This window comes from Argiope bruennichi, chromosome 8 (genome assembly GCF_947563725.1).
Source record: "Argiope bruennichi chromosome 8, qqArgBrue1.1, whole genome shotgun sequence".
Classification (NCBI taxonomy): Eukaryota; Metazoa; Arthropoda; class Arachnida; order Araneae; family Araneidae; genus Argiope; species Argiope bruennichi.
In genome coordinates this window covers 89,978,782-89,996,673 of record NC_079158.1, presented here as the reverse complement: position 1 = coordinate 89,996,673, position 17,892 = coordinate 89,978,782, and the positions used below count along the sequence as shown (strand labels likewise).

General features: G+C 30.6%; 1 protein-coding gene across 4 annotated transcripts in view; it reads left to right on the top strand.

Annotated features, from left to right (window-relative positions):
• Positions 1–17,892, top strand: part of LOC129981662 (cell adhesion molecule Dscam2-like) — a 391,964-nt gene that overhangs the window by 168,950 nt on the left and 205,122 nt on the right. For all 4 annotated transcript variants that reach the window (XM_056092595.1, XM_056092594.1, XM_056092593.1 and 1 more), the window contains 2 exons: positions 269–415; positions 14,099–14,392. In XM_056092595.1, the coding sequence (XP_055948570.1) occupies positions 269–415; positions 14,099–14,392 (441 nt within the window). The remainder of the gene's footprint in view (positions 1–268; positions 416–14,098; positions 14,393–17,892) is intronic.

The window sequence follows — 17,892 nt, the reverse complement described above, 5'->3', positions numbered from 1 at the left end:
ACTTTATCCAACATTTCTTAACTAAAAAAAATGGGCTTATAAAAACATAAAATAATTACTTTTCATAAATTGTTATTAGAGGAATTTAAAATTGTTTCTTTTAATAATGGTTGAAATTCATCATATTTTGTGGTCTTAAAGCAGTCATTTTTTATATTAGATTGAGGGAAAATTTAAATTTCTTTTTGATGATAATGAAATTGCTTAACAATTTCACAGAGTAAATTTAATGCTTAACTAAATTTGTACTTTTGAATTTTATTTTTAGGTAAATATGGTATGCTTGACAATGGTGATTTGTATATTAAGGACACAACTGAACACGACGGCACATACAACTTCCGATGCCATGTTGAAAACAGTATCACAAAGGAAAAAAGAACCAGTAGGAACTATGCCAGTGTAATTATCACAGGTAAACACTATTTTAGTCATACTAATTCGTATTTTTTCGACATTTTATTAGTAAATATATATGCAATTTTTTATCATTTTCTGATTATGTTTAAACTAATTTCCAAGATATAAATTAATTTAATTCATTGGTGTATCAATTGCCTCGTTATAGTCAAAAGTCATAAGAATATTATATTCTTTTTTCAGCTGCTTAATCGAAAAAATCTTGCAATTACATATATATTCATCCAAAGGTTAAAGAAATGTGACAGAAAAACGTTATATTGTATTCATTTTTAAGTATGAGGAGTAATTCAGCTGCATTTAGTTTGTTATTCAATGTCTGCTGACTCAATAGTGTTGAGTAATTAAGCTGCAAAAATAAACTTTAATCCAAAATGTATTGACAAAATGTCGCGGCACCATTTTTACAATCTTCCAAGAAATATGTGTCAATTGGTCCTTTTTTCCCTTTATTAAAAATAATGTTCTTTTAAAAGCTGTTCTTGATTGATTTAATTCCACGCTGAAAATAGTTTGAATTTCCTTATAAATATGAAAAGTATTATTATGAAATCTTTCTGCAAATTAAAATTCAAACTAATTAAAAATATAAATAATATTTTCTATTTCCTACAAATTTCTACCATATAAACTATATACGTGTCAAATATGATAGCTTTCACCACCTAATATCTGACCTATAAAGTGCCAAAAGATGTAAAGTCTTTCACTTCCATACACTAAGTGCAAACAAAAGAAAGCCACAGAACAATTCACAAAACAAATAAATTTTGATGTGCAATGTTTTATCCTAATAAATCACTGCATTTATCAGTTATGATTAATTATAATATATACCTGAAAAAGCAATTTGTAATTTTCTTTCATAAAGAATCAGATTAAGGGATTATACGAATATTTTGCTTTCAAGCCGTATGTAAGAATAAAATATTAAAAACTGTTCATTCTGAATTCTTTAACTATCGATTAAATAAGAATTCCATTTTTACACAAAGTTAGAAAACTTTTTAAACTTTTAAATTCTTTAGAATGCTAACCAGGTATTTTGCATCACTTTTACATAATTTCTTCTTCATGAAAGGTTATTTGCATTTTTGTGGTTTTGACACATATTAACAACATGAGTTAGGCAACTTATGAAATTATTCGTGCGAAAATTCGAGCTAGAGGAAAATCAAAAATTCTTGCCAAGAGAAACTGTTAAAAAAATTCAAATTATACAAGAATGTTATTATGTAAGGAAAGAGGAGAAACTCATTGGCGGATAAACTCAGCGAGAATGGAAATTAAATAAAGATATAAGAGAAAAATTATATTTTTGCACGAAAATAAGTATGCTTGGTATAGTTTGGAAACAATCATGAACAAATATTGGAATTATAAATATTGCATACGCATAAACTGAGTTTATGCGTATGCAATAGTTTTCTACTAAGACATTTATTTTCCTTTTTCAACAGACAATCTTAATATTCATTTTAACGGAACTTTAACTTTGATTATTATAACTCTATTTCTAAAAATTAAACGGATAATGCATATGTATATTTATAAAGTAGGGCGATACATAGTTTATTCATATAACTGCGATTCACACCTTTTTCAATTGCAGCATTTAAAGTCAATATAGTACTTTCCCTCAACTTTTCGATGATGTCTGTAGAAAATAACATAAATCATTTTGCAATTCATGGTAATTTTATTATATACTAGCCGCCTTTGGCGACCAGCCGGTTCGCCAATCTTAATGTTCGTTAAAATTTTAATAATTAAATATTTTATGCAATACCAACTTTAATAGATTCTTCAGCAAAATATTTTAAAACTTCAAATTTTGATAGTCATATAATTTACTCATAATATTATAAAGGCCTTCAGTCATAACGTGATATGTATCTCTCTCATTTTCTGTTACCCCTCGTAGAATTTATGCTTTAAATTAAAGTGTAAATGATTCATCTGCAATTAATATAATAATATTTTTTACTGAAACAAAGCATTTTTTTTAATAATATGATTACTGATAATAGAGTCACTGAGCGTTTAAACTTTATGGGCACTAAAGAATATCTTTCTTAATTTATGTAATATCTCAAGAATTTGTCAACAAAATTTTCGCAGATTTATCATGAACAGATCGATTAATGAACAATATTTCATTTTAAATGCATTAAACACTAAGAAAATAAAATGAATCGTTTAAAATAATCGGTCTAAAACAGGTTTAAAAAAACTACTTAAAAACGATGTACTTAAAACTATAAGCATATACAAAAATATAACTAACATAAATACAATTTAATTACAAAAGCATGCAACTAACCTAAAAATAATTTAAATCATTGAAAACAGGTTTTAAAAAAAACTACTTAAAAAACGATGTACTTAAAACTATAAGCATATACAAAAAATATATAACTAACATAAATACAATTTACTTACAAAAGCATGTAACTCACCTAAAAATAATTTAAATCGTCTGTTGAAAGTGGTTGTCATGACAACAATCAGAACAATGCGCATGCGTGAATTTTCTTCGGAAACTTCTTTTCCCTTTCCAGCTGTGTTGCCATAGAAACCGGCGCACAGCTGTTTACACGTTTATGTTTATCTATTCAGATTTTATAATATCTAATCAGAGTAACGGTGAATATCAGTGTGTTCGTATTCGTCATTAAATGTTAATTTTTTTAATAACATGATTAACGAAAACAGAGTCACTGAGCATTTAAACCTTATGGGAACTAAAAAATATCTTTCTTAATTTATGTAATATCTCAAGAATTTGTCGACCAACCGGTTCGCCAATCTTAATGCTCGTTAAAATTTTTATATTTAAATATTTTATGCAATTCCTACTTTAATAGCTTCTTCATCAAAATATTTTAAAACTTCAAATTTTGATAGTCATATAAGTCACTCATAATATTATAAAGGCCTTCAGTCATAACGTAATATGCATCTCTCTAATTTTCTGTTAGCACCCGTAGAATTTATGTTTTAAATTAAAGTGGAAAGAATTAATCTGCAATTAATATAATAATATTTTTTACTGAAACAAAGAATTTTTTTATAATCTGATTAATGAAAATAGAGTCACTCAGCGTTTAAACTTTATGGGCACTAAAGAATATCCTTTTCAATTTACGTATTATCTCAAGAATTTGTCAACAAAATTTTCTTAGATTCATCATGAGCAGATCGATTCATTAACAATGTTTACTTTTAAATGCATCAAACACTAAGAAAATGAAACGAATCGTTTAAAATAGACGGTTTAAAACAGGTTTAAAAAAATCTACTTAAAAAACGATGTACTTAAAACTATAAGCATATACAAAAAATATATAACTAACATAAATACATTTTAATTACAAAAACCTGCAACGAACCTAAAAGAAATTTAAATCCAGTCCGCATCGGTTGATAATAATTCGTCAACACAATGCGGAATTCAGAACACACAGCGCATGCGTGAATTTTCAACGCCAGTTACGTAACGCAAATACGTGATTTTTTTTCTACGCCAGTTGGGGTAATGCTATGCGGATTAGAAATTTTCAATTTCCTTTATTCTGTTTTATTTTTATTCAAAAGTTCTTCAGAATGAATCTGAAGGATCGATTCATTAACAATGTTTAATTTTAAATGCATCAGACATTAAGAAAATAAACAGAATCGTTTGAAATAATCCGCCGAAAAATACTAACCCTAGCCTCATTACTGTTGGGAGAAAAAAAACCCGGAAGCCTTACTCATTTGGCGTTGGCGAAAATGGAAGATTTTTTTGGCGGAAAAGTTGGCGGTGGGGAAAATGGAAGATTTTTTTGGCGGGAAAGTTAGTTTTTAATTAATAATTAAAATTCTAATTAAAATTTCAAAAAAAGGGACCCCAGGTGCACATTCCCGACCTCTAAGGTATACATGTACCAAATTTGATAGCTGTATGTCAAATGAATTGGCCTGTAGAGCGCCAACACACACACACACACACACACACACATTGAGCTTTATTATAAGTATAGATAGATATAGATTTAGTTATCAATGAGTTGTTCATCACTTTTCACATTTTGTTCTACATTTAACATTAATCCATGCCTTATTTTCGCAGCTTTCGAAAGCGCAACATTCCTTATTCTTTTTCGCATGTGTTTTATAACTAAAATTGCAGCATTTCATATATATATATATATATATATATATATATATATATATATATATATATATATATATATATATTGTTACGAATTTCCTGCGATGTGCTTAGAGTAAATTCAATAATCAGAATCCTTTTAAAAAAAATAAATAAAGCTATTTATTTAACGAAGACTGCGCATTCAATAGCTCAGTCACCAGCCTACAGCTTGCTTGCTGTCTAAGGCTCCAATTTCTCTACGTGTCGGCGACTCCGATTCCTCTCACACCACTTGTGACGATACACACGACGACTCGGACGATCCACACAACAACAACTTCGTAGCTTGATGGTTGGGTTGACGGGGCGCCTAGCCCCGGCAGGGGCTTATCCCCGGTAAGGAGAGACTTCACAGTGCTTTGCTGTCTATACTTTGCCGTGGCCGTCTTCGACGAAATTTGGAGATGACGAGTGTCAGGACTCATTGTGATTGTCTGATATTAGGGTGAAGGGGGGGGGGATACGCTGCCGTTGGGCTTAGTAAGTTTTTACTGCTCGTGAGCTAGAATTGGCTATTGAGATACAGTATAATTTGAGTTTGAAAAAATAAAAGTTAGGAAGAAAAACTAAGGGGCTGAGATAAATTAAAGTAGTATATTACGGGGTCTTCTAGAGTTTGTAGATGGTTTATATTTAGGGATTTTAGCTATTGCTTCATTTTCATTCTTATCCATGTTTTTAAAGAAGTTAGTGGCTAGATTTTTAATGAATTTTTTAAGAGGGGGATAGTCTAGGCATAAGTACATATTTGTATTGGGCATGTAGTATTTCATATTGCAGAAATTTCTAATTAAGTTATTTTGCTGGCGTTCAATAAGTCTAAGATTAGTCTTGGCAGCATATCCCCACACAGGGCAGGCATAAGTTAATACTGGACGCAAGTAGGCAGAGTAAATAAGCATTTTATTTTGTCTACTCATTTTGGAGTTTCGAGAAATTAAGGGATAAAATTTACGAGTTAGGTCTCGAAACTTTTTAGCTGTGTAAATAAAGTGGGGTTTCCAAGTTAATTTACTATCTAGAATAACACCTAAATATTTGCATTCCTTAGACCACGGGACAGTTTGATTTTTAATTTTAACTGGGGAGAAATTCTTTTTACAGTTATTTTTATTAAAAACTATAGCTTCAGTTTTACTAGCATTTATTTCAATTTTCCATTCGACGAACCAGTCCTCAAGAGATTTAATATGTCGGTTCAAAGCTATGGTAATGAAATTTTGATTTTTGTTTCTAGCTAGTATTGCAGTGTCATCAGCGTACATGCACAACATAGTGTTAAATTGCTTGGGGATATCATTAATAAACAAGGAAAATAAAATTGGCCCTAGTTTAGATCCTTGAGGTACACCTGCAAGAATAGGTTTTACTTCCGAAAATTCATTGTTTATCTTGATTTTAAAGGATCTGTAACTGAGGTAAGAAATTATAATTTTGATAAGGTGTGGGGGTATGTTGTAATTAATTAGCTTGTATATAAGACCATCTTGCCAAACTCTGTCAAAAGCTTTCTGAATGTCAAGGAAAACCGCTGCAGTTTTTTGTTTATTTTCAAAACCTTCTTCAATGAATTCTACTGCTCTAATTAATTGGTGGGTTGTAGATAGGTTACGGCGAAATCCAAATTGTTCAGGTGTTAGTATATTATGTTCTTCTAGGTAATTATTTAATCTATTGAGAATTATCTGTTCAGCAATTTTGCTGACAGAAGAGAGTAGGGATATGGGTCTATAACTGCAGGGATCAGTTGGGTCTTTTCCTGGTTTTAATATGGGGATAACTGCAGCTGTTTTCCATGACATGGGAAAATATCCTAATTTGAGAATGCTATGAATTATATTAATTAAAAATTTTAGGTAATTGTCCGGAAGTGTTTTTAACATTTTGTTGTTAATACTGTCAAGGCCAGGGGCTTTTTTGATATTAAGTTTTTTAATATGATCCTTTAATTCATCAGTTGAGGGAGGGGGAATATCAATAAATTTTTGTGGCAATGAGTCGAGAAAGCCTTTGACTGTATTATTTACATTATGTTCTGTGGTGAAATTGCTCAATTCATTAAGTTGAAATTGTTTCTCAAGGCTAGCCGCCAGGCAGTTTGCTTTTTCTTTATCAGTTATTGCAATACTAGCAGGGCCTTTAAGGACCGGAATTTTTTGTTTTTTATTTTTAAAAGTTTTGACAAGTTTCCAGATTGATCCGTCTTCTGTGTTAACACTAATTAATTTGTGTATAAATTCATTGCTTTGAATTTTATTGTTAAGTTTTTCAATTTCCTTATTAATTTGGTTCATTAGTCTCTTGAAGACTGGGTCTCTGGTTTTTTGAAAATTTTTCCTGGCAAAGTTCCTGTCCCTGATTAGGTCTCTAATTTTAGGGTCAATAAAATTTTGACTATTTATAATGGAGGTGGAGGCTAGATTTTTTGCATTAATAATTTGCGATTCGAAGATGTTTACAAAATGGTCAAGTTTATCTGGGTTTGTAAATTCATCAATGTTTGGGGTTTCTGATTGACTGAGGGTTAATTTAAAATTATTCCAGTTTGTTTTAAATTTATTAAGATTATTGGGCAGGGAATATTTAAAGAAAAAATTTAATAAGATGGGATTATGGTCAGAGCTAAGTTCAGGTAAGGAGTGAATTTCATATGGGTACAGGAAGTCTTTAATTAAGGTGAGGTCTATTGTATTGGCTGACTGAGGCCCAAATCTAGTGGGGGTGGACGGTGCTATAATGTCTAATCCGGCCTGAAGGGCGAATGATTTTAGGGAATTACCTTTTGGGCAGTTACGCTTACAATCCCAGCTAACGTGGTGAGCGTTAAAGTCTCCGCAAATTATTTGATTAGGTCCTGTTTGCATCAGGTTTTCGATGTCGAAAATAAAATTGGAATTATCTGCACTAGGGGGGATATAAATAGAGATTAAGGTTATTGGATCTTGATTTTTAAAATTTAATTTTACTACATTAGCTTCTACATGTTGTAGTAAAGGTGGGGGGACCTCACTGTGAGGTAAACCATTTTTAATTAAAATTGCAGTACCGCCGCCAGCCTGGTTAACTCTGTAACTGTAATATGAGAAATAGTTTGCCAGGAAAATTTTTCTTTGTGGTCTAAGGTGGGTTTCTTGCAGTAGGATTACATCGGGGTTATACTTATTTACAAAATTACGAAGGTCAATTATTTTATTGTTAATGCCATTTGCGTTCCAATAGACTATGCGAAGGCTATTGCAGGAGAAAACTAGTTAGTGACAGGTAGACTTGGGTTATCGAATGCCTTCATGAGTATATCCAGTTTTTCCATAACAGTGTTTGCGGTTTTTAGTTTTTTAAGCTGTGAAAAGAGTAAAGGGTACTCGGTCGTTAGCTTTTTCAGTTCTTTCATTGCTTCTATAATGTCAGCGAAATCATTGCCTTCTAAAACGGTGTTGTTGGCTTGTTTGTGACCATAGGTTTGTGGCGCCAGCTCTGGTGGGCTTGTGTGGTAAGAGTGTAATGGAGGCGCCATCTCATGATGGCTTGTGTTTTTAAAAAGACCTGCAAAACTGACATTTGGCCTGATCAGAGCTTGGTTTTTGTGAAAATAGTTGTCCCTATTTTTTCTCGCAGACTGAATTTTTGGGAAGGCCTCGCAGCCGCGGTAAGATGCTATGTGCCCTTGTTTGCCGCAATTGATGCAAGTTGGCGTTTCAATTTTTTCTTTTATCACGCAAGCATTTGTTTCGTGGCTTTCGCCACACTTCAGACATCTGGGCTTTATGTTGCAGTTATTCGCTGCATGGTGAAAAAAGTTGCAACGATAACATTGCGAGACTAGGTTGCGACCTCTGTAGGGCTCTACTGTGATACTAAGGTAATCCAGATGTTCTATTTTAAAGATTTCCTCGGCTTTTTCAGTTTTATTAAGTTCAACCATATAAAATGGAAGAGGTCTCTTAGTTCTTAGCTGGGTAAGTTGAACAACCCTAGTCACTGGGAAACCACTATCAACTAGGTTTTGAGCTATTATTTTTGTGTCGTATTCATGGGGGAGCCCTTTGATGACTGCTTTTAATGGTCTTTTGTTTTGGGGGGTTATGATATAATAATCATAACCCTGCTGCCTGCAGAAATTTTGAATGGCTTTGTGTTGATCAGCCGATTCTGGGAATATTTTAATGAACCCTTTATTCAGTTTGTTGACAGTTTTGCCGCAGGTTTTGGCAATTTGGGATAAAATTTCATTAAAGTTATCTGCATATTTCAACATTATTGGTGGTATTTTATGTTCTGCAGTGTTGGGAGTTTCATTTTCAACTGGAATATTATTGAGGACTTGAAATTTATTGCTTAAGTTAATTACATTTTTAGGGGGTTCCGGTTTATTTCTGGCAAGTTTCCTCTTTGTTGGAGAGACGAAATTATCATTATTCAGGTTCAGGGAGGGTTCCTTAGAGCGTTCACATTTCGAGTCCTGACAAGAACTAACAAGGTTCATCTTACCCAGAAGGGTCTCCATCTCCTGAATCGCTTGTTTTCTTCTAGACTCCATGGCTGCAAGATGCGGGTGAGCATAATCAATCTGCTCCCTCTTGGCATGCCTTGTGGCTTGGTTGATACCTTCAATTTCAAGTCTTAGGACTTTTACCGCATCTCGGATCATCAATCTTTCCTTGCAATGGATGCAAGTGTATTTCTCTTTAGTTTGAGGCAGATCACTATGATTGCCATCAATGATCATTTCTTCATTCGTCTCCGCGCATCTGCGCTTTCCACCTTCTTCGCAAACGCTACCGTTCATGACGGAAGCTAACACGAACGAACAACAACAACGAACAACAACAACCCCACAACTTCGTAGCTTCTGAGTGCCCGTCTTTTACAGTTCCTGGAGGCGGGGCTAGAATCTTCTGACCAATCAGGGCGTACCTGGCTGCATCTCGGTTGTTAGTGGATGGATCTTGAAAGTTCTCGAACTTTCCGGTACTATCCATTTAGTCGCCAAACTCGCCAAATTTATCGCCAAGCCGCCAAATGCTCGCCAAGTCTGTCGCCAAGCTCTAAGTTCATTGATCTCAGCACGTACAGGACCGATCGTACAACGGTCTTTCTTACGATGACTCTATTCGTGCCGGGTAGCAATATTATAGGTTCGTAACAATATATATGCACAGGGTGAGTTAAATAGTGGAACAAGTTTGAATTTCTCTAATATGGTACTAAACTATATATTTCAAGCACACAATTTTATTAAATAAAATTAAGGAGGATTGTATAACAGCAATTGTACTCCTCTATAGAAGAAAAATAAAAAAAATGACTAAATAGAAGTTTAAATACGGTAACAGGTAGGAAAAATGTGTCAATCAGTAAACGGTTTTTCTTGCATTCGTCTAATGTGCGTACTAAGTTTCACGTTTGTAATTACAAAGTTTTCAGAGATTAGCTTATTTTTAAATTTAAAGTGACAAACAAACAAATTTAGATAAAAACATTTATTTTATAAACGAAAATAATTTATTTAAGACATAAAAACTGTCATACGCATAGTATATATATATATATTGGACATGTGTCCGCTTTTCAGCTTTACCCCTTCTTACTATATAATTGTAGCATAAAATATTATATATATTTGATGCATCAATTATATTTCAGGAATCAAAACTATTTTCTTATAAGACCATTAATATTGTAATTAAATTATTAAAAGTTATTATTAAAAAATCCTTCTGAAATTATGAACATTATGATAAGTACTATGATGAATAGACATCATTTAAAGAGGTCATTATGAATTTTATTCTTACACTTTTATTGTAACTTATGTACCTTAAAAAAGTTTTATCATGTCAAGGTTCATATGAAACTTACAATTTTAGGCAAAATGACAGAAAATATTAGAGGTGCTTTTCTTAATGAACATATTGGGCCCATGTTCTTAAAATAATATGAAATACTTATTAAAGAGTTACTCAAAAATTATCTCGTGTAAAAAATTATGCGGACCAAAGTTATTGGATTTAAATAAAGTTATTAAATTATTAAATTACCATTATTTCAACCGAAACATATGGTTACTAAATACCGGTAATATAATGTCAAGAATAGCGAATATGTGCTTATGAGTAATATCGTTATAAACAGGATAAACAATTGGATTTATAATACCCAAATTTGATATGAGTATGATAGATGTTAATGCTTTGAAATGAATATTTTTTTAAATTATTTTCTAAAATTCGAACTAATTATATTGAATAATTATAGAAATATTTTTAAGATTTTCTTAAACACAGCGAAGACATTTTCGCAGGAAGATTACTTTATACCATCCTGAAATTGATAAAATTATCATTCTAAAGGTTCCGGACTGGATTTCATAGGAATTTTTCATAACTTTCTAATTTTGAAATATCAGACGATGCATAATTAATTCCAAACTTTGAATATTTATATATCATGTCCTGCATATGGATGTTGATCTTTAACATTGATAAATTTAAATAAACTTGTATACATCATTTCCGACTAAACATATTTCATTAAATTTGTTCCTCTTGAGGGTTTTTACTCAATAAAGATTGTTTACCCACCTTCATGTGTTATTTATAATGAGACATTGCGACTTATTGAATATGATCATTGAGTTTATATAATTGAATATATGATATGATTAATGGCGGTATAGTTTAAAACGATTTAAAATTCTACTGAAAGGAATTGAAATTGAACTCATAATTAATATTTCAGCAGTTGCCTATTGAAGGGTTAAAAGAGTAAATGGAGGAAAATCTAACTAATTGTTTGTTTCTGAAATTTACCAGAACGTTTTGGACAGTTCATTGTCTTTATCAGTTTAGTTTTATATAAGCTGAAAAATGTATACAGGGAATCCAGATATATTTCTCATAAATTGATTCGATAATAAGATAATCACTGACCTATTATCCTGTAAATTTATGTTGGAAAACAAAAAAAGGATCTTTAATTTTTCTGATGACTATGAAATGCAAGGAAGAAACGTAATTAAAAAGTCAGGTAATCTGATACAATAGTTGATGTAGATCAATAATGGTAAATAGATAACAATAATTGACAATCATGGCATTTTCAAAACAAACACAGTATGATAGAAATTTTTAAATAATGTTTTGAGGAATTTCGAGCTGCCATTCGGTCTGAGGTTTTTCAAGATGGTCAGTTAGTTTTTCTGCATTTCACTCTGAACAGTTGGATAAGAATACAAGCTACTTAAAAAAAATCCTTTTTTTGACCAATCGGGTGGAAACTGATCTGAAAAGTCAATTAATCAAAGTTTGAATTGATTAAAAGCTTGTATTCCTATTAATCACAAGCTTGAATTGAAATTGATTAAAAACAGGTTCCAATTTGGCCAACATTTTATTGAATTAGTTTACTTTCTTATTATCCTATTCAAATTTTATAAGAGATCGTAGACCCATTAAGAAAGTGCAACGAATAGAACTGTTAAAATGCTTTGCACTTTGTAATATGAAAATATTTATCTCGGGAAATTTTTAAAAGTAAATTGCGAACGCACAATTAGATTAAACATATTTATTACTGGCTAATCTGATTGTGACAGGAAACATTGTGTACAAAGGAAGTTTGAAATATCGAGCATTTTGGAAATTCTATGTCAACTCATGTAACAATATCTGAATAAATAAATGAAATGTATTTTGCATATTTAATTCATATTATATGAATAACAAAAAATGCTTTATTGACACAAGTTTTCATTAACCTCCTCAGTTATGTATACATAGAAAACAGGCTTGTATACAAAAGAACATGAAATATTTGCGCAATTTAAATTTAAATATGCATTTTTATAATTCATATGACATTCTTGTATTATTCGGTAAAAATTTGTTAATGAGGTTTTCGTGGATGTCAATCATTGATTCTACGGCACAATTAATTTCATAGAGATATAATTCATGATAATAACGATATTTTTAAATATTAATCATTCTTATTTTATTGAAACGTAAACAAATCATGAAATATTTGCGTAACTTAAATTTAAATAGGAATTTTTGCAATTCATATGAAATTCTTGCATCAATCGGTAACAATGTGTAATGTTAATGAGGTGTTCATGCATGTAAGTTAATGTGTCTAATTTAGGAAGCATAAAAAATTGAATGAACCGAAATACATTAAATCTGTAGGTAACATTCTCTATCTACCCAAAATAGAAACAAAAATCAATTCATAATGAAATGCAATACTTTAGAGAACTATTTTTATCCAAAGATGAAATAATGGCATTCATTATAATTCTTTCTGGAAAGCCTGGAGTAAAAATTTAAGAATGATGTAAATGTTTTTCTAGACGACTCCATACTTTCGCAAGCTCAATTTAATTTAATGGTTTTTCTTGACGTTTGGGATGACTCTCTTTCTCTAAATAACCAAATATTTGCTAAGATTTATGCATCCGGAAACTTATGAAGCCCATTTGCTCGTTCGCTTGTATAAATTGAAGTGCAAATGGCGTCTGTTGACTGTTTTCTTGATCAAACAGATTGAGAATATCATAAATAAGAACGTGATATGTTACGGGTTATTGACCAGTGACTTTTATGCGTTGAAGAATTAATGGAACGTACTTCTTTCAGCAAAAGAGGCTATCAGACATGTGAGCTAATTAACTGGCTTGCTAGTGTATGCTTTGTTGGCAATATTGCATTAGGGAAAGTTTCAACAAACATTTTATCTTATTTAATGAAAAATACTAATTAAACTATTAAACAAAAGTAATTAATAATTGAATACATTTACGAATACTTTAAGTAATATACTCTATTTAAAAGATTTGAACAAGTAAGAAAAATCAGCATGTCTTTCAGTCCATTTACGTTTTATTTCTCTTTGCAAATGATTAATTAAATTTTAAACATCCATAGATTAAAAGGACTACAAAAACTTAAAAGTTTGTAAATGTGAACGAAATGAAAGTAAATACGTACTAAGTAAAAAGTAGAATTATGGAATCAGAATAATAATGTAGAATATAATTTATTCTGAATAAATGGCTTTTATGTCCTTGAAGGACAGTAATTCAAAAGAAGATCTATGAAAATGTTTAACTCCATGTAAAATGCACCTCATTTCAAAATCGAAGGGGAAATGATATAAAAATTCGATTCATTTATATTTAAAATATATAGGTGTGTTAGACAATATAATAATTAACACATTTTTTTCAATTGTATAAAAATATCATATTTTCATTCTTTGTTTTCAATCAATCTGAAATATATAATTTAACACATTTTCTTTTCACACAATATGTATTTTATGATCCAGTTAAACGGCAAACCCAATAAACTTAGTTACTTAGTTACATTCAGTTAATGTAAAGTGTAACATTAATATATACATCCCGCCCTCTCCCTCTCTCTCTCTCTCTATATATATATATATTCATTTAGACTTATTTGTATTTCTTTTCTCGTGCAGAACCTCATCACAGTCAAGCCCCAAGAATTACCAGACGTACAAATCGTATTACCGTACGACCTGGACAAAGAGTTACTTTACCCTGTATAGCACAAGGTTATCCTATTCCGAATTATCGATGGCGCAAACATTATGGCGACGATTTGATCCTGCCTGGCTTAGGAACAGCCGAAAGACAAGAAGGAAGTATTCTAATATTTTCAGAAATTACTCCGTCCGATGCTGGGAAATACACGTGTTACGTAAGTAACACTATGGGAGAAGACAAGATGGAAACAGAGATTTTTGTCCAAGGTATTTGAAATTGAATTAATTCTTCATAATACACATTTTAGTTTTAATGTAAAAATCAATTACTAAACAATGTATATATCCACATATAAAACAATATAGGACTTAATAATATGAGTTTAACTCTGCTAGGTAATAGTGATGTATAAGTGATTTATTCAAAAACTAATAAATTTTTCATAAAACCAATTATAAAAACGAAATTAAGCAAGTCATTGAGGAAATATTTCGAATCTAAATTTCTGAAATACAAAATAATCTTTTTTTTTTTATTAACCTACAAATTCATTCTTAAAATATTCGCAAAATTTTGTCAAAACATTCTGAATAATGAAATTCGAGATCGATCTTCATGTCATTTAAATTCTTTAAACATATTTATTCTTAAAATTTTTGTTTACTTACTTTAGACCTTGGATATTTTATGTGTTTTAGAAAAATGTGTATTCCATTCAGCATTACTTTTGCAGCACCACAATATTAATTTTAAGAATCATATGAATAGATTTAAATATTATTCATTATTTCAGAAATTTAAGAAAATATTTGCTGATATTATATATATATTTACTTAAAGAAAGCAGATTAAAATTGAGAGTAAAATCAACATGAGGTCAAGTTGTTAAGCTTAATAACTAATCATTGCAAATGGAAAAGAAAATGAATATCTCAATTAATTACCAATAGTTGTTTTGAGTCATATCTTTGAATCATTATTTTCACTCATTAGAAATGCTGCATTTTTCAGTTACCACCAAAATTTTACGATAGGCATTTCCTGAAAAAAAATCAAACAATAAAATATTGTCTATAAATTAATGTTAATGAGTTCATATGTATCAAATCATTTACGGCTGTTGTTATAATTCTTAGATTATCTTGTTTTACTAAATCATATCCGTAAATCTTAAAACTTCGAAACATTCGATGTAAAAATCAGGTACTTTAAAACGTCATCCTTGGTAAAGCCGAAACATTCAAAATGTGCGAGGTGAACATCTGGTCAGTTTTATACCAAATGGCAAACCAGAAAGGGCTTCTGTTTCTATTGAGAAATAAATGACATCGGTGTGTCTATTAATAAATCGTGTGAGAGTCGTCTATTGTTGTCTTGTATGTTTATTCTTTAATTGAAAAGACTCTCCAGAACCTCTACCAATGTAATATAGAATGTTTAGTTTCCGAAGCTTCTTTCTAAAATAGAAACAAATCGTAAAGATTTCAGAGTAAGTGAGATCTTTGTTTCCATGCATAGTTTCAGCAGAAGCAATATAGGCCAAGATATCGAGTGTTTATTGTTAACGAGATGGCGAAGGGCTCATAAAAGCTAATTTCTCCTTCTCATTAACAGGCTCTTGCAGATTAAATTTTCCTTTTCTTTCATGCGAAAAAAAATGTTGGAAAATATGATTAATGTTTTCAGAAAAGCCATATAAATTTAATTTATAGGTTAAAACATTGGTATCTTCGAAAAGATAATTATTTTAAATTTTAAGAATGATGAAAAAAATAATTTTGTGCTATAATATTTTTAGGAAATTTGGTCGGTAAAACTCCAAAATTTTGCGTTATTTTTAATTACTAAAATTTGTAATTAAAAAAAAATTCGCTCTTAGATGCCCATTATTGACTTCAATGCATATATGGGCCAAGAAGGGCATTTCTAGGTCAAACGGTCTGGTCGGTAGATCACTAATACATACACACATTCATATTTATTATAAGTAAAGATATTCGACTGAAGTTTAACTTCATATGCTAATTAATATAAAGCCTTCATAATATTCTATAATTATTTTTGCATTTCCCACAGTGAGTTTAGTTAAATCTGATGGGCGTTATTAATTGGATTAACATACTTTTTTTAGTTTGATAATAGGCAAACTGAATTATATTGTACTTCTTATTTCTAAAATTCCTGTGCCCTATAAGAAAAACATTCACCACTACGGCCCCGTCGTCGAATTCTAGTCTGAGATCAGAAGGAGATCATTTCGAAACCAAAATCCATTTAAAATATATTATGTCCTTTTTATTCAATAGACCTTATGATGTCTATCATTGGGAAAATTATATAGGTGTAATTTGGTAACTAGAAGTTGATGGTGGTCCACAAGTTACTCGTTACCTGATTGTGGTTGAAAATTATGAAATTTATTTACATGTAGATACCATATAACTGTAAATAAGGTTACCAAAACAGCCCAAATAAAAAGAAAACCTTATGAAGTAATATATCACAAAAATATATGAAATATTGTTGATAGGCATAAAACACAAATATTTATGTAGTATTAAACGCACCTTTAATGTAAGATTAATTTTCAGTATTTATATCATATAATGTTGAATCAAAACTTTCAATGTAAATCTAAACGATGCGTTCAAACTTCAGGAATGAAAAGAAAATAATATACTCAAAGTCTTGGACCATTTTATTTAATTAAATAGTATACTTTTCTGTTTCCAAATAGTTCATATTACCACTTACTTCCAATGTTTTGATCTTCTATTTCGAAACATATAAAGTTTACTTCAAAATAAAGATCAAATGTGCAATGTTTCTAACTTGGTAAAAAGTTTGAACAGCTTGCTCATTACATCGAGTCAATCTCAATAAAAGAGTAAGCACCGTCTTGGTAAGTCGATAGCAAAGGCCACATTCCACGCCACTTCAAAAAGACAAACACAAATTGGCGAGGCAGCCAGGTTCACGAATGGACAAAAGAGCAGACGAAAAAGTCAACAATCCGTTCTATGGCTTTTCCAAGTTTCTTCTTTAGTAAGAGCACGGAAAGATCTCACTCAGTTTGTTTTCGAAAAAAAGTGCAGAAGATACTTTGATCCTTTTATCCATTTTTTTTCCGTTTTATGTCGATCTTTCTTGAGTTTTTCTGCCTCAGCTGCCCCAAGGTGTTACGATGATAGTTGATAATATAAGCTCTGAGTTAGGACTCTATTTTATTTATTTATTTATTTATTTTTTCTTCAAGAAAAATTATAAAAGTTCAGAAACTTTTCGAGATTTATTGATGTTTGAAGAGGAGATTCTTGACCGACGCATATGAATATGGAAGATTTAGATCATTTGTATCTCTAATTAGATCATTAGTTATATTAGATAATTTGTAAGTACATAGGACGATTAAATTTGATTTGAAATGCTTAGAACACCACTACCAATTGCACACCAGTTAAGAGTATATTATTTCAAACCAATAAGTTCATATTTAACCCTTCAGCATACTCACCTATTTACTGAACATTTCAGTATACGCAGGGTCATTTTTCACCCCAAATTGCCAGGCACTTACTCATTATCTTATTGGCTATTTGTATAAAAATAAAGTATGATCAGAAAATATAAATGATTTTTCTTGGAAATAAGATATTATTTAAGACACAAATGCGATTTTTAATTGGAAAAAAAATTGAACATTGTCCCTTTTTTTTATACCTTTTCTGTATTCACTTCCATTTTCCCTATTAATTTAATATAAAAC